This window comes from Pseudochaenichthys georgianus, unplaced genomic scaffold (genome assembly GCF_902827115.2).
Source record: "Pseudochaenichthys georgianus unplaced genomic scaffold, fPseGeo1.2 scaffold_530_arrow_ctg1, whole genome shotgun sequence".
In the NCBI taxonomy this organism is placed as follows: Eukaryota; Metazoa; Chordata; class Actinopteri; order Perciformes; family Channichthyidae; genus Pseudochaenichthys; species Pseudochaenichthys georgianus.
In genome coordinates this window covers 139,763-161,911 of record NW_027263091.1, presented here as the reverse complement: position 1 = coordinate 161,911, position 22,149 = coordinate 139,763, and the positions used below count along the sequence as shown (strand labels likewise).

General features: G+C 39.7%; 1 protein-coding gene across 1 annotated transcript in view; it reads right to left on the bottom strand.

Annotated features, from left to right (window-relative positions):
• Positions 1 to 15,944: 15,944 nt before the first annotated feature.
• The window catches only part of kcnq3 (potassium voltage-gated channel, KQT-like subfamily, member 3), a 145,898-nt gene continuing 139,693 nt past the window's right edge, over positions 15,945 to 22,149 (bottom strand). The window contains exon 15 of the mRNA XM_034079002.2: positions 15,945 to 21,514. Within this exon, the coding sequence (XP_033934893.1) occupies positions 20,840 to 21,514 (675 nt within the window). The 3' untranslated portion in view covers positions 15,945 to 20,839. The remainder of the gene's footprint in view (positions 21,515 to 22,149) is intronic.

The following is a 22,149-nucleotide window of genomic DNA, read 5'->3' as shown; positions in this document are numbered from 1 at the left end:
TTAAAGAGGACATTAGATGCTTGAATTTGCTTTGTGCAAGGGGCTGGGAGGGAGCTTGAAGGAAGACAAGTTGCCTACTGAGAAAAGGAAAAGAAAGGGTCAGTAAAAGGAAGGAGCAAAGGGACTATACCTAATTGCACTAACACCAGAACAAGCTATTTGTAGACTCGTCCCCACACTTTCTCTTTACTCAAAGTCTCTGCCTTTAGAATCCACCATTCTGTTCAGGACTACGAATGTGAATTCACCGTGACTTTGAGAAACCAGAACAAGGTTTTTCGCCCAATGTTTTCTTGTGATGCTAGCTTCTGAAAGCAATCTGCTACTTTCAGGAAGCATGACTAGAAGGAGACACAAACCTCAAAATGACGAAATATTAAAATAAAACAACAAAGAAATGCAAGTCAGCTGAAAAAAGAAGAGACTCTAAAAAGAGATTAAAAAACACAATGAAAGAACCACAGAGAGAGAGGCCACATCCATTATGAACATGGGAAGACAAACAGAAGGTGACTCAAGCAACTGTAAGTGGCGGTAGGACCTTGTTCATGTCCCTGACCCAACATCCTGTTAAGTAAAGTAAGCAGTGATTTGAAAATACTAAAGACTGGAGCAAAAAACTATTTCAGGTACGCTGATATTTTCCTGTGTTGTGTTGAGATGTTAATTTAAAATCATCGTGGTGTCTTCCATCTCAATAATGTCCATAAATGTGATGTTCTGTTCTATCCTGAGTGGATGCTGCCCCCTGGTGGTGATACTGCGATTTCTCAGTGAATGAGAGATGAGATGTGAACACACTTCTGTGCGGCCCCTCCACGATGGTCTGGTTGAACAGCGGTGTGACGGAGCCCACCTCCCACAGGTCGGGCACCTCTCTGCCTGGACACAACACACACAACATGGTCACACAATACATCTGTTTCTAAAATGCTAAGCAGAAAGTGTCCATCGAGACCGACTTACCCATCTTCCCCGCCATCACACAGATGTAAATGCACTCCGAGTTGTTCCTCTGAGTTACTGAGACACACACATAATACACTCTGTAAGTACATCGCGAGTGAAACCAGACAGTGCTCAGGGAAGTCATATTTCTGTCTCCCTGGTTCAATTTCTCCGTGCGATTTTTGATTATTGCAGAAAATAATCTCTGAGGCAAACAAACAGCAGGATAATATCCACATATGAACACCATTAACGTAGGAACAAAGCTAATGTTGGGCTATAAAGGAACTACAGCACGGTCACATGACTTCACATCACCACTGCTAAGCTAAAGGAGGCTAATGTTGGGCTATAAAGGAACTACAGCACGGTCACATGACTTCACGTCACCACCGCTAAGCTAAAGGAGGCTAATGTTGGGCTATAAAGGAACTACAGCACGGTCACATGACTTCACGTCACCACCGCTAAGCTAAAGGAGGCTAATGTTGGGCTATAAAGGAACTACAGCACGGTCACATGACTTCACGTCACCACCGCTAAGCTAAAGGAGGCTAATGTTGGGCTATAAAGGAACTACAGCACGGTCACATGACTTCACGTCACCACCGCTAAGCTAAAGGTGGCTAATGTTGGGCTATAAAGGAACTACAGCACGGTCACATGACTTCACGTCACCACCGCTAAGCTAAAGGTGGCTAATGTTGGGCTATAAAGGAACTACAGCACGGTCACATGACTTCACGTCACCACCGCTAAGCTAAAGGCGGCTAATGTTGGGCTATAAAGGAACTACAGCACGGTCACATGACTTCACGTCACCACCGCTAAGCTAAAGGAGGCTAATGTTGGGCTATAAAGGAACTACAGCACGGTCACATGACTTCACGTCTCCACCGCTAAGCTAAAGGCGGCTAATGTTGGGCTATAAAGGAACTACAGCACGGTCACATGACTTCACGTCACCACCGCTAAGCTAAAGGAGGCTAATGTTGGGCTATAAAGGAACTACAGCCCGGTCACATGACTTCACGTCACCACCGCTAAGCTAAAGGAGGCTAATGTTGGGCTATAAAGGAACTACAGCCCGGTCACATGACTTCACGTCACCACCGCTAAGCTAAAGGAGGCTAATGTTGGGCTATAAGGAACTACAGCACGGTCACATGACTTCACGTCACCACCGCTAAGCTAAAGGAGGCTAATGTTGGGCTATAAAGGAACTACAGCACGGTCACATGACTTCACGTCACCACCGCTAAGCTAAAGGAGGCTAATGTTGGGCTATAAAGGAACTACAGCACGGTCACATGACTTCACGTCACCACCGCTAAGCTAAAGGAGGCTAATGTTGGGCTATAAGGAACTACAGCACGGTCACATGACTTCACGTCACCACCGCTAAGCTAAAGGAGGCTAATGTTGGGCTATAAAGGAACTACAGCACGGTCACATGACTTCACGTCACCACCGCTAAGCTAAAGGAGGCTAATGCTGGGCTATAAAGGAACTACAGCACGGTCACATGACTTCACGTCACCACCGCTAAGCTAAAGGAGGCTAATGCTGGGCTATAAAGGAACTACAGCACGGTCACATGACTTCAAGATCAACCAAAAACACATTCAGAAAACCATGGACTTCCAAACAGGGAACAGGAAGGACTAATTTGTAGGTTTAGAACATTTTACCCACCTGATAATATGGAGGCAGATTTAAAAAGCTCATGGAGATGACTAGTTGAGTTTCCCATCACGTCTAACAGTATGGCTGTGAAGTCTGATGAGAAAAATGAAGCAAAAACAAGTTTTAAACTGAAACTTCAACATAATTAATGATCAAAATTAAAAAAAGTATACTTGAATCTACTCACCTGTTAGGTCGTTGGTCTCGTTCGTGACGCAGTAGCAGAATCTCCTCCTGAACCTGTTGCTCTCTAAAGTTTTTATGCTGGAAACTGAAAACACACAAAAGACAGATTACAATTATGACATGATGTACATTTTGAATATCATTTTGTCGATTTTTAAAGAACATAAGGGCAACGATGGACCTTAACACAGCTTCTTAAATGCACTTTCGCCCACACTGCTGGTGCAGGGATTCACTTATATTCATATTTAAATCTCCAAAGAGTTCACATAGGTCAATGACACACAGAAGCCTTGTAAATCATGGATGGATGGATACAGGAAGATTAATTGCAACCAGCTGTGCACTACATGTCAAGTTTTTCTACCCATTAAACTAGTCCTTTATCAAAATAACATTTGGAGATTTCTGCAGGAATAGCATTTTTCATTAAAGTGGATGTCAAGCACTCAATAATAAATACTCTACATACTGTCTCTAAAGGGAAGATAACTGTGTTTCAAGATGTGTATAAACCCATGTCAGCGTCATGTTAGTCCAGCGGTTAATATTCTTTCAATCTAAAGCAGGGGGGTCAAACTCAATTTCATCACGGGCCACATCAGCATTATGGTTGCACCCAAAGGGCCGGTTGTAAGTTTAAGACTATATAAACATACATATATAAATATTTAATATATATAAAATAATGTATTATATTACTTTATTGCCTCTGCATTGGATTATTATCGGATAGGGTAAAAGCTTCATAGATAACTACGTCTGAAAGAAGAAGTCTAGGGCAAATAAGTGCAAGTCTCTTCAGTGAGAATGTCACAAAATTATTTTAAAAGAAAAGCCAAATTCTGGAAAAAAGTTACAGTTAAATAAAAAAAAAAATCTAATGTAAGATGCATTGTGGGACATGTAGTTTATGGACATCGTGCATCTGTAAATCGGCCTGTAACCGTATAATAAACATATCAGAGCTCTTGTGGGCCACATGAAATGAAGTCACGGGCCGGATTTGGCCCCCGGGCCTTGAGTTTGACACCCCTGCTCTAAAGGGAAGATAACTGTGTTTCAAGATGTGTATAAACCCATGTCAGCGTCATGTTAGTCCAGCGGTTAATATTCTTTCAATCAGTATTAGTAAAGTCCATGTGTACGGGCACTTACACGTCCACACCACTAGGGGGCAGTGCTGCCAAAGTTATATTATAGAAATGAGTCTTTTTCCTTCTTTTAAACTTCATTTCCAATTACCGAGTTTTAAGGAACACTTTAAATGGTGTTCACAGTTTAGTAGAATACATTCATGCATTAGAAAAAGAGTGAGGGTCTATTCAAGCAACATAAACAAGTCTAATAATGTGGAAAACGTCTGGCGGTCTTTGTCCTTTGTGGGGATGTTTGCTAACATTTGTATTTGTCCTTCCATGAATTGATGTGGGGGATTACCCTTTACATGTTTGCGTTTTGGATGAAGTGTTACCACTAACATACTGAAGTTATTTATCACAAATACCAAGTTGTCTCCGTTATTAATACATTTAGAGGATGTACGAATAAGCCTTGAAATGGAAGTCAGCTCTAAATCAAAATGTAGAAACGGACCCAAAGAAATGGATATCAAAGTAAGATATAACATGTTGTTTTGGAGCAGATTTAAAGGAGGAATAGGTTTATAGAAGTTCATGTTTACTGTTGTAGACGAGCAGGGTGAGTTTATGGAGAGCCAACGAGCTGTAGGACGTCACGCTGAGCAGAGAGAAGAGCTGCCGGGAGCCTGCGGGCAAAAGGAGACACGGGAATAACACGGGATATAATGCGATGCGTCTGCAAAGAAAGTACGTTTAAATAGCAGAAATGTTAGTTTAAGTGAGGAGAATTCATAAAGTGTTGACAGGGGGAATTATGGTCATGTTCTAAGGCAGGGGTGTCAAACTCAAGGCCCGGGGGCCAAATCCGGCCCGCCACTTCATTTTATGTGGCCCACAAGAGCTTTCAAAGTATATCATTTATTTAAGTTTATTTTAAAGTTACGTGCCGCTATACAGGAGAACGTTGCCCATAAACTACATGTCCCACAATGCATCTCATTGTGTGACATGCGCAATGAAGAGACTTGCAATTATTTCCCCTAGACTTCTGCTTTCAGACTTTAATTATGAAGTTATTACCCTATCCGATAATAATCCAATGCAGAGGAAATATTGTAAAATAAAATAATACATTATTTTATATTTATTATGTATTTTTATATAATCTTAAAGTTACCACCGGCCCTTTGAGTGCAACCATAATTCTAATGTGGCCCGCGATGAAATTGAGTTTGACACCCCTGTTCTAAGGAATCAAGTGTGTACAGAAGAGGCTGCTAGCGGCTGAAAAAGAGCTTCAACATATAGATTATAAAATATCAAAAACAGAAACTCAAATTAAAACTGCAATAAAAAGAAAATAATAAAATAAATAATCATCAATATACTTGTAAAAAATGTAATCGGGTGTATTGTGTATGCATTTATCAAATTAATTGTAGTCTCTAGGTTGTTTTTGTATTTTTTAAGTTTCTTTCGTATATTTATAAATACTTGTCTTTACCCTCTGTTCATGCTAAATAGTTTTTAAAATATTTCCCTTTTCTAATCGTTATATTTTTCACCTTCGTTTACAACTTATGATCTTATGTTGATAATGTTTACACCATTTTACACCAAAGCTAATTATCTGTGTAAACGTACCTGGCACTTTATTCTGATTCTACACAAACTCAATTATATACATTATATTATAATTAGCTGAACACATAAAAGTACAGTTAAAATGCGTATTCTTCTAAATGTAGGTGGCACAGTATGTTAGTAGACGTTTTGATGTGGATCGATCCCAACATGAAGGATATTATGACGACGTACCCGATTGGCTGGTATTAACTAAAGTATTGACGAGGGGGGTGAGATCGATGGCCGCCGGATCGATGTACTCCGCTGGGATTTCTGGGAAAGACAAAGAGAATACAGTAAAGTCAATGCTTGTAATCTCCATCATGGAATCAGCAGTCAGCCGGTGTGTTTGAAAGAAGTGATAATTATTACCCGAGGAATTAGATGGTCATTATTTAAAAGACGCAAGGTCAGAGGAGGTGTGGGTTTTATGTCTTGATATGGCTTTTTATTTTACCTATGCCACACGGCAGGCAAAAACGTCGTTTTTCAAGTACTGGTCAATTTTGAGATGTTGTGCTATTTTGATTCCATAACATGTTTTCTTTCAGGCTTTTGGAAGGAAAACGTACGAAATACACATTTAAGTGTTTATTTTACTATAGTTTGTCTATTTGCGTCTGTAGATTTCTCCTAAATTCACCAAAAGTTAGCATTCTAACGTAACATAAAGTACCGCAACATACCAACGAAGAAGAGATACAACATGATCGCAAAGACACGTTAAAGGAGAACAGAGATACACATTGTTTAAAAAAAAGAGGCAAAACAGCGGCCGGAAAAAACACGAAATGATGACAAGAGACACACAATATTACAATAAGTCGCAAATAAATGACAAACATGGAGGAAAGAACCCCCTAACTTGTTTCTCAGAATTGCGACTTCAATCTCAGAATTCTCACTTTTTTTATTTTTTTTATGTTAAACTTAAAGGGGACCTATCATGCTATATTGAAACATATATTGTCGGGCCATACCTTTACAAAACATGTCTGTGAAGTGTTTTGCTTAACAAACAGATCTCTTACTGCTCAAACCCCTCTATTGAAGCCCTGTTAGAGAAACGCAGATTGTGGGTCCTTAGCTTGAAAAATAAAATAGAGGAGGCGGAGCTAATGCCTGATCAGAATTCTACCGGAGATAAAGTTAAATTCCGTTGTGATAAAACGCCATCCTGTTCTAAACCACATCAAGGATTCTCTCTGAAACAGTATGGAGCTCAAATGCTTTTTCTCTTGCGGGTTTATCACAAGGTGAGTTCCTTTTTCATTTCCTGCTTTTTAAACACGTGCTCTCCAGTGCAGGTTAGCTCTGAGTGTTAGCTCTGAGTGTTAGCGATGCTAATGTAAACAAAGACCAGATTATGTCCAAAACACGTCAGGCATTGTTTCTGATAGTGCCGTGGGTCCACCATCCGATTTGACGTCATATCGGACCCAAATCTGTATCCGCTCGTTGTTCCCCCGTTTTTAAAAGATGAGGAAAAGAGAGAGGGTTTTATTTTCTGACGCTGCGTGAGTTCCCCGACGCACCGGGGACACGTGTTTATGTATAAAATGCATCAACGAGTGCATTTTGCATCATAGGTCCTAGTGCTGCGTACCGGTACCTCTGGACTTGAGTCCGGACCTGAACCTGAATGTGAGTCCAGGTACGCAGCACTAACAGGTCCCCTTTAAACCTCAGAAGTCTGACATTTTTCTGATCTTCGACTTTTTTCTCGAAATTCCGAATTTTCCTCAGAATTCTGTCTTTTTTTTCTCAGATTTCCGACTTTCTTCAGAAATCAAAATTGTTATCAGAATTCCAACATAAATATCTAAAGTCTTGGGTTTACATTTTTGTGAGGACTTCGTTCTGTATTTTCACTTTAACGAACACATTACCAGTTGAGTTCATGAAGTCTCTTCTCCGTCTCTCTTCCTGCTCTCTGTCTCTAAAAGCTGCGGGGAAATCAAACATATATGAGATTTTTAAAGACAACATATTGACACAAACGCAGAGAAGCAACCCGATCTTTTCATTTTTAATTATCACATATCTGACTTTTTCTCAGAACTCAAACTTTTCTCTCAGAATTCCGACTTTTTTCACAGAACTTTGACTTTTTCTCCGATTTTAATTTTTTTCAGAGTTCAAATGTTTCTCTCAGAATTCATTATCACCCACAATGCATTGCATTTCATTATCATTGAAAAAGTATCAAATTGATCATGGGTTGTTTTTTCTGGGAGTATCAAACAATAATCTTTATATTAAGTCTCGTTTTTAGGCCAGATACTTCACTGAGCGATAACCACATCTTTTTAGCCTTCACCAAATATTGTCCTGACTGCGATCTGAGTGTTGCATTAACACCAAGTTACGACTTCGGTTCAAACCCACCTTGGCCGAAGAGGAAGAGGAGCAAGATGGTGGACACACAGATTAGAAAGCAGAGGCGAGGATGCTGAGAGGCCCTGTGTAATCTCTGAAGAGCTGCCATGACCCCTCTGCAGCTGAAACACACACACACACACACACACACACACACACACACACACACACACACACACACACACACACACACACACACACACACACGCACGCACGCACGCACGCACACACACACACACACACACACACACACACACACACACACTCTTGTTGTGTCCTGAGGTAAACTCTGTCTCGGTTCAATGGCTTAATAAACGGGGTGTCAAGTTTTACGACAATGTGTTAAATCTTCTGGGACTTTCTACACACTGATGTCATCCGGCTGTGACCATGACAACCTGAGCTTCAGATTCACAACTATCCTAATAACAGAGTATATATATATATATATATATATATATGTGATCAAAGTAAAATATTCTATGCTTTAAATAATGGCTGGGTCAAATATTGAGAAAACCAAAATACCAGAGTGTAGTAATTCTCTGTTACAGTACACGTCCTGGATTCAACATGTTACTCAAGTAGAAGTACAAGTACTCAGATCTTGTACTTGAGTAAAAGTAGAAGTACTCAGATCTTGTACTTGAGTAAAAGTAGAAGTACTCAGATCTTGTGCTTGAGTAAAAGTAGAAGTACTCAGATCTTGTTCTTGAGTAAAAGTAGAAGTACTCAGATCTTGTTCTTGAGTAAAAGTAGAAGTACTCAGATCTTGTTCTTGAGTAAAAGTAGAAGTACGCAGATCTTGTTCTTGAGTAAAAGTAGAAGTACTCAGATCTTGCACTTGAGTAAAAGTAGAAGTACTCAGATCTGGTCCTTGAGTAAAAGTAGAAGTACTCAGATCTTGTTCTTGAATGAAAGTATAAGTACTCAGATCTTGTACTTGAGTAAAAGTAGAAGTACTCAGATCTTGTACTTGAGTAAAAGTAGAAGATTGGTCCATTTCAGAATAATATATATGATATGTTTTATAATGATTGATCATGAAAGTGTTCTCAAAGCTGGTGAAGGTGCAGCTAGTCTGGAGTACTTTGTAGACTGCAGGGTAGCTGGTGAAGGTGCAGCTAGTCTGAAGTACTTTGTAGACTGCAGGGTAGCTGGTGAAGGTGCAGCTAGTCTGAAGTACTTTGTAGACTGCAGGGTAGCTGGTGAAGGTGCAGCTAGTCTGAAGTACTTTGTAGACTGCAGGGTAGCTGGTGGAGGTGCAGCTAGTCTGAAGTACTTTGTAGACTGCAGGGTAGCTGGTGGATTCACTCCAGGTGGAACTAAAGTCTGATTCTACACTTGGTTAGATTTAGAAATAGACACACATAAAAGCAGAGGTAGCAGCGATGACAATGCACTGCAATAATTAAAGTAAATGTCAACGTACATATTTACACATTTATAACATTTCAATATACAAAACTGTGACACTGGATATAACTGTGTGTGTTCATAAGTAGATGCTACAAAAAATAGAGCCCTACATTTATTAGGTCAAAGTTTTTAAATGTTAGAATAAATATTTCATAAACCTCGCTTGAGCCTTTTTGAATGTTAGTTTGTAAGCTTTGAATTCAACCACTTTTTAATAATGCTTGATCTGCTTGTTTAATAATTTTCCTCATGAGTTACGATAAGAGCGAGGTGTGTAAAAGTGACTTTAAAGAAGTTTAAAAGTGGATTTCCTGATTCTGTTGAACCCATCAATCCCACTAGCGCTTTATCACAAGGCTCAACTTCCAAAAACACCCCTTCCATGTTGGATAATCAACCAGTTACTCACCTGCTGCTGCTGCTGCAGTCCTCAGCCGGTACACTGTGAAGATCCTTCAGCATCAGACCTGTGACACACACCTGCAGTCAGATAGGGATTACCCCCCCCCCCCCCAGACAGCAGTGTGCAAAAGAAAAAACAGAAAAACTGAGTGTCTGAGCACTGATCCAGGACCAGCCCCACTGCAAAAGATATGAGGAAAGCCACTGTAGACTAACCTGGCTTATTGTATCTTCGTTTCCTTTCAAACCGAGTGTCAAATATACAAAATAAGAAGGTTAGACAGCGGGATATCTGACAGTGGTGGAAACAACCTTAACGGATCCTTCATTAAAGATCGAAAGCTTGTTAGTCCACACTGGAAACTCTCCTCTGTATATTTTGCACATTTCTGCACAATAATGCCTCCTTTAAATGTTGGGAAGGACATTCAGTCAGACTGCAGTGTCTCCTGTGCTGAGGGACATTTCTTGCAGTGGGTTAGTGTGTGTATTAAACTGCAGGAGAGAAACCTGAGCTTTGGGGGTTTCTGAGTCAGAAGGGTCTTTGGTGACGTCTTGTTGTTCACGCCGACACACAGAGGAAACATGGCTGTCGTATGTTTTTTATTGGATTGAGTTTTAACCCTCGCCTGTGGTGTCTGGGAACACACACTGCGAAGCTATATCTAATAACTACAACAAGTTAAATGAAATAAGAAGTAAAGGAACTATCCATTGTGGCTGTGGTTTTGTTATCATGCTCAATAACCTGGACGTGCAAAAACAGCTAGTGATTCAAAAAACGACGTATATTTAGTAAAATAAATAAGCATTTTTAGAAATACAAAGTGATTCAAACACCAGTTATTTAAATGCATAGCTACGGTGGCCCTGAAGTGCAAGTCACAAAGGGAGAACACTTCTTGTTTGTGATTGGACAGAGCCAGAGAAGCACTGCTGTGATTGGTTGTTTTTGCTGCCAGTCAAGAAATGACGCTTCGTGATTGGTCAGAACCCCAGCACCCCGTATTTCCTGTTTGGTTCAGCTGTTTCTTCACACGTGTTAAACTGAGTTGGAGAGAATGGAAGAAGAGACGGACATCTTTAGACGTTATATCTAATAAATACAAGAAGAATAAAGTTAAATTAAAACGAAGTAAAGGGGTTGTTCATCGTGGCTGTGCTCCCACTGTGGGGCTTTATTATCAGGCTCAAAACTAAGAATATATGTAAAAAAACAGGCATTTTTAGAAATACAACGTGATTTAAACAGTATTATTTTAAAGGCAAATAGTTTCAAAATGTTAAGGAGGAAAGTTGAACATTAAACATTTGGAGAATACAAACGATGCTATAAGAATGTGTATTTTTGTTTTGATTGAGCTTTAACCCTCATCTGTTGTTGTTTTGGGAAACCTTTTAATGAGATCACAATAACAACAAGACGGGTACTACTGTATCAAAAGCCGCGTTCACACTGCGGTACTTTTCCCACAAAGGTTCATGCGAACTTAGTTCATGATCGCGTTCACACCAAAAAGAGCCGGTACTAAAAGTAGTTCATGCGAACCTTTTTACCCCCTCGAAAGTCCCTGCTAGAGAGCAGGGACTTTCGAGCGGCTCTTCTGTGAGAAAAGAGCTATATTCCTGATTGGCTGGGCGGATTGCAAACCACGCCCCGTAAAACTCCCAAAAAGTTTTGTGAAGCCGCCATTTTATTATCCTCGCATTAGCATTATTAGCATTAGCATTATTAGCATTAGCATTAGCCCAGCGTAGAAACGCAGAGAGACTAACTTATGGCAACACAAAATAAAACATGGGAGCGGTGGAGATGAGGAGGTGTCGGCGTTCTGGGGATTTACTCGGAAGGCTTCAGTAGAAGCTGCTGGGACTCCCAGCAGCTTCTACTGAAGCCTTCCCCAACTCCGGGGACTCCGGGCGGCAGTATACGCCGTGAAGTGGGTTGCGGCCTGCCAGTAAACCCAAAGCAGAAGAAGAAGAAGTGACGTCAGCGGCTTCATTTGCCTCATCCTCCCCCAGGGACTTATTCTGGTGTGAACGCGATCTGTACTTAGTTCATGAGAACCTTTGTGGGAAAAGTACCGCAGTGTGAACGCGGCTAAAGTGTACCTAATAAAGTGTCCGGTGAATATACTTCAATCAGGAAAGACTTCATTTTGTTTAAAGAACATTTATTGACCCATGTCATGTGATAAATGTTACGTCTTTGGCGATTAGACCCCGATCCTGAAATGGTATATCTTCAGGGGGAAATGCAGCCGTGAGCCCCGGGGTCTAGACTCTGGTGATGATGATGAAGATCTGGATTTGATGAGGAGGTGGGATGAAGAGGAGGTGTGACGAGGTTTTTGGATTAGCTCTCCTGGCACTGGATGTGATGAAAGGCATGAACACCTGAAATCACGCTGACTGCAGGAGAGAAGAGAACCATTTTAAAAGTGTGGCTGCAGCTCGCTGATTGGCTGCTGGAGACTGAGGTGAACTGCAACAGGTTAAAGAGAACAGCTGATGAGCGGCTGCGGACTGAATGTAAACCAGTCTTCCTGAAAGAACGCGCGCTGAGCTTCATATCACTCACATTCATAAACTGAGCTCTCAACACAATGTTCAATTCAATACTTTATTAATAACTGGTGCAATTGAAAATACAGAAAATAAAAAAATCAAGTAAGAATACATTTGCATATTGTATCATCAACACAACAGTATTCAAAGTGGTCGAATACAGAATAGAAATGGCGAAGTGTATTGGTATTTTTTCAAACTGGAATGAGATCAAATGATGCACAGCTCTGAAGGCCACGAGTGTAACGTTGTCCAAACTCCCCTTAAATAAAAACATCGAACTAAATAAGCCAAAAAGCTGCTGTGATATCCAATATCTACCTTAAGTAAGACATGTGTTTCTCAAGGTGTGGAAGCTGCATCTACAACAGATATCATTTAGAATGTCCCCTTTTAATAGTTATATATTGTAATTACATCTTCCTACGATAACAACTGATTCCTCGAGGAGGTCTTAAAGGAGAACCGCAGGTCTTTCTGTACTGAGTCGTCAACACAGGCATTGAAACTGTGCAGCAATTGTTGTGCTTTAATTGAAATTGTGCAGGTTTTTTGCTTGCTATATCTAACCGAGCACCGGTTTCAGATAAATGCTGTCTTTTAAAGTTTCAAGTTGTAAAGCACATTTTCAAGTAGCTTCCTAGAGTTTAGAGCCTTGCTTTGCTCAAGTGTTAAAAAAGGTGAAACGAAAAAAAAAAAAAAAAGAAAAAAAAAAAAGTTAGTTAGCAAATCGTTAGCTGACAAAACTCTATTGAGCGGCTAGCAGTAGCACGTTAGCTTCTTTTCAAATTGCGGAAAATCTGCCCACATTACCTTAAAAAAACGTTGGTCAGCTTTAGTCAAAGATTGTGGTCTATCTCAAATTATTAGTGAACATGAGAAATAAAACCGTCTGATTTATTTTGATCATATTTGTCTTAACATGGATAGCATTTAAAAAAAAAAAAAGGTGATGACAGAAACTCAAATTTAGTTAGCGAGTTTCGTTAGCTTACTCAACCCTATTGAGCGGCTAGCAGTAGCATTTAAGCTTCAATGAAATCATGATGTAGGAGAAGAGTGTGTACCTTCTGTAAGTGGAGACACATGTTAACAGGTCTGAATTAGATCTCTGATGTAGCTTAAATAAGTTAGCTTCTTTATCTTGACAATCAGCTAACAATGTTGTTTCTGCTGACTGGTTTAAGCTAGCTAGCATGTCACTTGATTTGACATTTGTTATAGTCAACATTCATTACATGTGCTAACCTAGAATCGTATTCATCTTAATATGAATAGCTAACTAGAGGAATGTATTCCTTTTTTAGAAAGGCAGATGACAGAAACTCAAATTCACGGAGTTACGCAAGCTAGTTCTTGGAGTTAGCTTAAGCAACTGTATGGAACAGCTAGAAGTAGCATTTTTACCTTCTTTTAAAATATATCGTAGAAGAAGAGTGTGTACCTTCTGTAAGTGGAAACAGGTCTGAATTAGATCTCTGGTGTAGCTTAAATAAGTTAGCTTCTTTATTTGACAATCAGCTAACAATTATGTTTCTGCTGACTGGTTTAAGCTAGCTAGCATTTTATAACTTGGTTTGACATTTGTTATAGTCAACATTCATTACAAGTGCTAAACTAGATGCTAATTTCTCTTACTATGAATAGCTAACCAGAGGAATGTGTACGTTTTTTAGAAAAAGCAGATGACAGGAAGCCATATTTTCAAGATTTGAAAGCTAGTTGTTCCGTTAGTTTACACAACTCTCAGTCGCAGCTAGCAGCAGGATTTAGATCCGTAGGACAACCTGTTATAGAATACATTTGAATAAGAACCTATTTAGGAACTCCTCTGATTAAAATGATTTGGTAACAAGTCTAATGTAGCTTTAAAAAGTTAGCCTCGTTATGCTAACAATTGGCTAACAATGTTGTTTTTGCTGACTAGTTGGAGCTAGCTAGCAATTGGCAGGATTTAAAAGCTAGTTGTTTCGTTAGCTTATGCAACGCTCAGTCAAAGCAGGACTTAGATCTGTATGAAATCCTGTTATAGAAGACATTTAAATCTGAACCCTTTTTAGAAACACATCTGATTTAAATGATGTCTCTACAGCTTAAAGAAGTTAGCCCCGTTATGCTAACAATAGGCTAACAATGTTGTTTTTTCAGATTAGGTACTAGCTAGCATTTAGATTGACCATGAATTCATCTAATGCACTGACTTTTTCTGTCTCCTGATTGGTCTAAAGGTCTGTTTGGAAAGATGTAGACATTTCAGATGGTTATGTTTGTGTAAAAGCAGCTTCCACATAGACATTACAACAGCTTTGTACTGAACGTTGGACAGCCATAGCAAGAAAAGCATAATCCTAAAAAAGAAATACTGCAATAAAAACAAAATGCACTTAAAAAAGGCCAAGGCACAAATCATTTTTAGCAATTAAGATGTCTATAAAATGACCTGTAGGTTATGTAGAACGTGTGTACCATTGCTTGGTTACAGTGAGAACAACAATACAGAAAAATCACAGCAAGCACTATTGCACTCTGGACTACACGGCTGCCATGAAGTGCTCCTTTTCATTCAACATCTATAAACATACAGACAAGAGTTGAAGAAGTTTACACACACATGGAGTTAAAGAGGAAAGACAGGTGAGACAAATGTTGTTTTTAAGGACATGCTTCATGAAGGACAGGATATTGTGTTGGAAAGACAGAGAGGATCAAGAGAAGAACGGCAGCGACATTGTCAACCTTGTGAAAAAGTGTATTTTGTACGTTATTTTACGTTATATAACAACTGGTTTGTTTTCAGGCTTTTAGTGTTTCTACATTCAGAAGAAAATGTCCTGCTGAAGGATAAAAAGTGTGTACGACTAGTGTTCCCTCTGTAAAGTTACCTACATATTATCTTTTTGTTTAGCGTATCCTTAAAATCAAAAAGCACTGGTATCAAGTTAAAGTTAAACTCCCTGATATTATTGTAGCGTCCTAGAAAGACTGTATGCAGCTTGGGTATCAAACAACACCAGGAAACAAAGAGAAACGCGGGGATTAGAGGCTCATTGGGTTATAACCGGAGAAAGATTATTGTCAAAACAAGAGCTCAATTCGACCAAATTCATTGAAGTTATTACCGGATAGTTAAATCAATCAATCAATGTTTATTTATAGCCCAATATCACAAATATTACATTTGTCTCAGTGGTCTTCACAGTGTGTACAGAATATCAGTATGACAATACGACACCCTCTGTCCTTAGACCCTCTGTCCTTAGACCCTCTGTCCTTAGACCCTCTGTCCTTAGACCCTCTGTCCTTAGACCCTCTGTCCTCAGACCCTCTGTCCTTAGACCCTCTGTCCTCAGACCCTCTGTCCTTAGACCCTCTGTCCTTAGACCCTCTGTCCTTAGACCCTCTGTCCTCAGACCCTCACATCGTACAAGGAAAAACTTCCAAAGAAAACCCAGTTTAAAGGGAAAAATGGGAGAAACCTCAGGGAGAGCAGCAGAGGAGGGATCCTTCTCCCAGGACGGACAGACGTGCAATAGATGCCGTGTGTAAATTGAAAAGATAATACATTTGCAACATAGGTAGTCCAAATGTTTGGAAATGCATGTGTGTATAATAATTAAAGTGTGTATAATTAAAGAACACTTACAAGCTGCAAAGAGAAGAGATGAAACACCACTGGGATATTGTTTGTCAATTTGAAACCTTATTCTAAATAAATATACTTTCTCCATTTACACCGTTTATGTTCCAAAGAAAGCCCCAACATTGAATATTATTACAAATGGGAAAAGTGGTGCGAGGATGCTTAAAGTGGATTCATGAGTTTTGGAAAATATAAACGTGTTTTTAAAGACATTTAAAGGAGAAACTGCAAAATGCTAATTGTTGAATCAACAATTAAAGGGTTCTTTCCAATAAACAACATAATAATAATACATTTTATTTTAGACGCCTTTCATGACACCGTACAATTTGTTAAGTAGGCAACTGAACAAGATAAAAACACAAACAGGAAGTCATGGAGGAGACAGTCAAGTGGACACACATGAAACATATAATGGGGGCACTGCAGCGAGTAGGCAGATTTGAACAGGTGGGTTTTTAATTGGGATTTGAACATGGTGATGGTGTCTGACTGTCGGATGTGCGGGGGGAGGGAGTTCCAGAGTCTGGGAGCGGTGCAGCTAAAAGCCCGAGCACCCGTGGTGACGAGGCGTGGGGTGGGGGCGGTCAGCAGACCAGCAGAGGGGGAGCGGAGGCAACATGTATCGTTCTGCTTACTGAGAGGACATTTTAAAGGTTTCATAAACATGAACGCATCTTTGAATTTCTGTAGCAACTGTTTCATATATATAGTGTACGTATTTATGACTCACATTGGGGGTAAATGGCAAACTGAAGTCATGCTGGTTGGGGCAGTTTCCATTGGAGACGTTTGAGTTGTGTTCAGTGACACTTGTTCTGATGTATCGGTACAGTAACTACCGGGACGTGATGGTAACAGATTACATCCTCCAGTGACCTCATTGGCTGATTAAAACCTCTCCAACAGATCAGGGAAACAGAGTATTGACCCAAGAGGCAAATACGGGGAATACATGAGCGTTTCATGGATCAGTCGCCAAAAGTCAAAAGAACATTCTTACGTTATGAATATAATTATTGAGGCATTTGATCTCATGGTGATCTAATTTAACTTTCATAAACGTGTTTGGATTGAGGCGAAAGTTGCTCTATTGTGCTTAAAATATGTGATTTATTGTCTTGAAAGTTAAATTTTTTAACAGTTTATATTTTGCCTGTAGTATAGTGGAGAGTTTAGACATCGAGAGGTCACTGGAGAATGACTGCAAAACAAAATATGTTCAAAATAGTACAAAACCTTTACAGCTAAATAAATTAAACATAATGTTGGGGATATTTGCCCACAATTTATTTCATTTGAAAAACCCAGCTGGACAGATAATTAACATAAATTGGAATCATTTTGTACACTGTAAAAAGTCATGCTAGCACTCCATTTGAAATTCTTAGATAAAGGTTTGTGCACACTGCAAAAAATGGTCATATCAATGTTAAAATTTCGTTTAAATTTTGGGGATAACGTTTTGGATGAGACATGTAACAAAAGCAATCATTCAGATTTTTTTACAAGAAAATACAATAAGTATTTAGAGAAACTAATATCTGAGGATGTAGTCAGAACATATATAAAAGATTACTTGATAAAATGGAGACCAAATGTGTTTTGAATTCCTGAGAAGATTGACTTCCAGTTTATGTCAGGAGTAAATAGTTGTATGTAATCAACTGTCTTTTGCTAGCATCAGTTTTTCCCAGTGTCTCTTTGAGTCTTGGAAGACAATTTATTCAGTTTTTAACAATTTCACAAAATATTAGATTGTTAAATTTAACAGTATTTTCCGTGTATATACAAATAAACCAGTGCTGTTAATTCCAGGGATGTTCTCTAAGTGAAACAGGGCTACACATTTAGAAAGAAAGCAGTAAAAGAAATGAAAGAAATGCAACAGTTTTCTGTAGATGGGACTTGGTGTGCAAGGCAATAAATAAAGACACAAGAAGAGAAACATTATACAACCTTTACATTTCTGTGCAGCTGAAATCATGGTAAGTCTGAATTGAGAGAATGAGCCTGAACGCATCGCGAAGCTACAAAACAGCATTTTTACAAAAGCAAGACTGTGCTGTGTGCTAGCTTAAAAACAAATCACTACCGAAAAGGAAACTCACATTCATAAATCCTGTGTGGTGAGATGGAGTGGCACTGAAACACTAAATACAGAATGACGGTGTCGAGTCATTTCTCGCTTCAGAGGCACGATGAATGGATGTCTACAGGGATATATCATCATCTATATGTGGTGACAATTTGTGTCCGCATCGCAAGATAATCTATTTGTGTAATATATCATTAAATGGGCTTCCGTAGAAGAAGGAATAGTAATTGTAATACAATAGGATAAATAGATAATAATAAACTAAGTGTGTGGTTCACCTTGTTCATTCACAACCGGAAGCTGCTTCCACACAGGCTTTAATAGGAGCTGTAAGTGAAGAGAAGCGCTTGTTTTAACCTGCTTGGAGCACCAGGCGGGTGGAGATAGCAACTCAAGGACAACTTAGATAAAGTCAGGCACATTTATGTTATGAACTAGAGAAGTTTATTAATACTTCACTGGCTGAAGTGTCCTGTTAAAATCCTTTAACTTGACAAACTAAGTCGTTTCTCTTGCTGTACTCAAGGTATGTTAACCAGCAAGCAACCACAATCAAAAAAGGACCACAAACAAACCAGTTAAAACATAGCTTAGCATAGATTTGTGGCTAGTTAAACAAAACAAAAAAGCATTTTAAAGAGCCGAGAATGTTTGTTGTCCCAGCATGTTTAATTCTGCTGTGAAGCCTCAAGTGGTCAATCGTGGAACTGCACTTTATGGCAATTCCATTTTGGCTTCATTTTCTAGCACCAGAGGTCAACGCTTAATCAGTTTTAGCACATATGGTGATGCAGGGGTGATGTTTTTTTTGGAAGTTAGGAAAAGATGGAATCCCTGGACAAAAAGCTAATGGGATTTTTTCATTGGATTTTGGATTATTGCCAAAAATAAGCGTTTGAGGCTTCCTGTTGCACTCCAAGCAGTTCAAAGTACTTCCTCTTGAAGCCCGGTGTGGAAACCCCTCTGTAAGATTCTCCTGACTCTGAAGGTGCTTTAACATGCTATAGCTGTGTAATAATCCATGTGTGTATATATAGTTGGTTGTCCAATATTACAGTTTAATTGTGGCCCTAAATCTAAAGTAGTAAAGGCCTATATGTGATCTTCTGTAAAACTTTTTTCTTGCGTCTGTCTCATCTGAAACGTTGTGCCTTTCAGTTTTTCAAGTATTTGTCGTTGCTTACAGTTTGTGTTCAGGACTGGACCTTCGAGATGCTCGCAGTGCAGCAATGGACGATACAGTAATTTGTGTATTGTTGAGAAATTTAAATAAAAAAGCTATGTAATGTTCATGTTTTTAAGTTGCATTACTATAAAAAAGTGTTGTTTGGGAGTAAAAGGTAAATTCGGATTTGTTTACACATTTTCTGCCAATTTACCAACAGATTTGTTTATATTTCTACGTTTATCACTAATTGTTTTACTATATTGAGGGATGAGAGATGCTAAGGCAAGTTTACACTGGCTCATGAAAACATTTATTGCAACCAGATTAGAGTGATTTGTAGATAAATATTCGTACCTAACATCATAAGAACTTTACCTAGAATGAGTATACTGCAAATTAGCGTCGACAATTTGTACTCAAAACAAAGTTAATCTCCACATACTGTATGTATTTGACCATTTTCAGACATATTGTGGGCAGTTAGACTTTAACAAAGATTGCCTCTATGATCATTGAACATCTCCAGATGCAATGATGCAAATAGGGTTTTAAAGATTAAAATGTAGGTGTATTATAAGAGTGTCAAATTTAAGATTAAACTTTTTTTAAATTTCTGATTCTAAATGTCTTTATTGGTTGGATCAACAGGTATATCTTTTTCAAGACGCTCAGCTACTTTCTGTAAATTAATGACGTACGGGTGTCGGTGTATCCCTGAATTCATGTGCCAACAAAGCAGCAGAGATTTAGTGTTTCAAATTGAATCTTTTACTTTTTTTTTCAACTGGAAGGTTTGTATGCATTACGTGGAGACATTCAACTCCAGAGCACAGTGGTTTGAAAACAAAGTGATCAGAAACTCAAAACTGATCCTTAAAGTTTTACAGCACAAAGTGAGGAAAGCAAAACATTGTGAAACAAGACCGCCAGCAACCAACCAGTGTTTTGTTAATCAAGTCCCTCTCGTTCACACACACACACATCGGACACACACACACACACACACACACACACCACACACACACATCGGACACACAAAACAAAGACAAAGGAGACTTTTGGTTCCATTGTCCCCCTCCAGCGCCATCCCATGACGGTGCGTTATCATGCAAACCATGCAAAAAACCATGACAATGTATTCATATAAAAAATAAGTGTTACAAAATGGCATAGCAAGTATATGTATCCATTCAATCGCTTTTTCCGTTTCCTGATATCCTGAACTTTGCAGTGTCTACACTAAAAATCGCATGCGTTACATGCAGTGCGGTTGGCTTTGCAGCGATAAAGCTTTTGGGTGTATATAGTATGTATTTTGAAGTTCTTTTTTGTTGTTGCGAAGATTGCGCTGTACAGAGTTTTACTTTACAAACTGTCTGTTATTTCCCTTTTTTTCCTGGGCAGTCTCGATGCCATGGCTCTCCGTCTGGACGGCGGTCGGTTGATGAGAGCGTTTGACCTCTAAAAGTTTGGAACTCGCTCACAACCTTGCAGCATCAGGGTGGATTAAACCCCGCCTTTTACCTCCAAATGGTACGGTCCAGAGGTGGCTTCGACCCAAACTAATTTGGGTTTTAGAGGCATGGGTAGGATTTAAGGTCTTAACTCTGAGTTTCTGCATGATGCACGAACACCTCTCAGGGTGGCGTGTTCCAAACAGCGTCACCAAACCCCTCCCCAGTGGAGGATAGTGGGAGTGGCCCCCCACTGGGTGTAAATGGATCTGTATCCGTGTCTGTTTCTCCCTCTGCCAGGTAGCTTGGTCTGGGTTTCGTCCAGCTAGCGTTCCCGGCCCCCATTGACAAATCCTCCCCTTCCTCCCTCTCCGCAGAGATGCTAAACCCACTTAGCGACCGCTCCAGCTCCTCGTGGTTCACGGATAGCATGGATAGCGGCGAATCACCCCCCGGCCACCCTGTGGTCCTTCCTGGAACTGCAGATAAATCCTGCAGAGAGCTGATGGGCAACACCGTGGGACGCTCAACGTAAGTAGGGATGGCGGCTGGAAGGTCGCGTTGGTGAATGTGTTGATGCTCAGGAGGTAAGCGGCTAATAACGGTTACCCCCGTCCCCTCTCTGCCTCCTCTTCCTCGACCGTAACACGGATTCCCCTTGGTGTCAGGGATCTGGTACGCCATGTGCGGGAACGCTTCGGCGTAGTTGAGGAAAACCCGCCGGATTTCACCATTTGCGGCAGGAGCGCAGGTCTCCAGGGTCATGTGGGCGGCGCCGGCGGAGTCAACCTGCAGGTGCTCAGTGTGCTGGATGTGCATGTCCACCAGGAAGTCCAACTTCTTCTCCATGTCCTCCACCTGAGCAAAGATGGCAAAAGTACACACATCCTTTATTCAAGTAGAAGTACAGATACTCATGTTTAAAAATACTACTATACTATATATATACTATAAGTAGAAGTACTGACTAAACTTCTTTACTCAAGTAAAAGTAAAGAGGCTTCGAAATGTACTTCAGTAAAAAGTACCCATAACTAGCAGCTGTTTAAAGAGTACCTGACCTCCCTTTATATTAATAGAACAATAATGTCATTGTTAGCTAATGAATGTTTCCATGACAACATGACAACGTTTCCATTGGTCCCTCTTCTTTAGAGAAGACCAGGAAATTATGGATACAAATAAAAGTACTAATACCACACTGTTACAAGTAAAAGTCTGGCATTGGAAATGTTACTTAATTGAAAGAAAGTAAGCATAACCAGCATAACATTAAACGTATGATTGACACCTCCTTTTAACCATTAGAGCCAATAGAATCGAGGGGAGGTTCCTAAAATCCATCTAAACATTACCCATTGGTGAATGAGAGATGCGCAGCCAGAATGCCCAAAACCGGAAGCTGCGATACACTCTGGTGGCTATCATTAGCAGCTAATATGAAATCTCCGTTTTTGACATAAAAATGGAATGATGGATTATCAGAAATCATT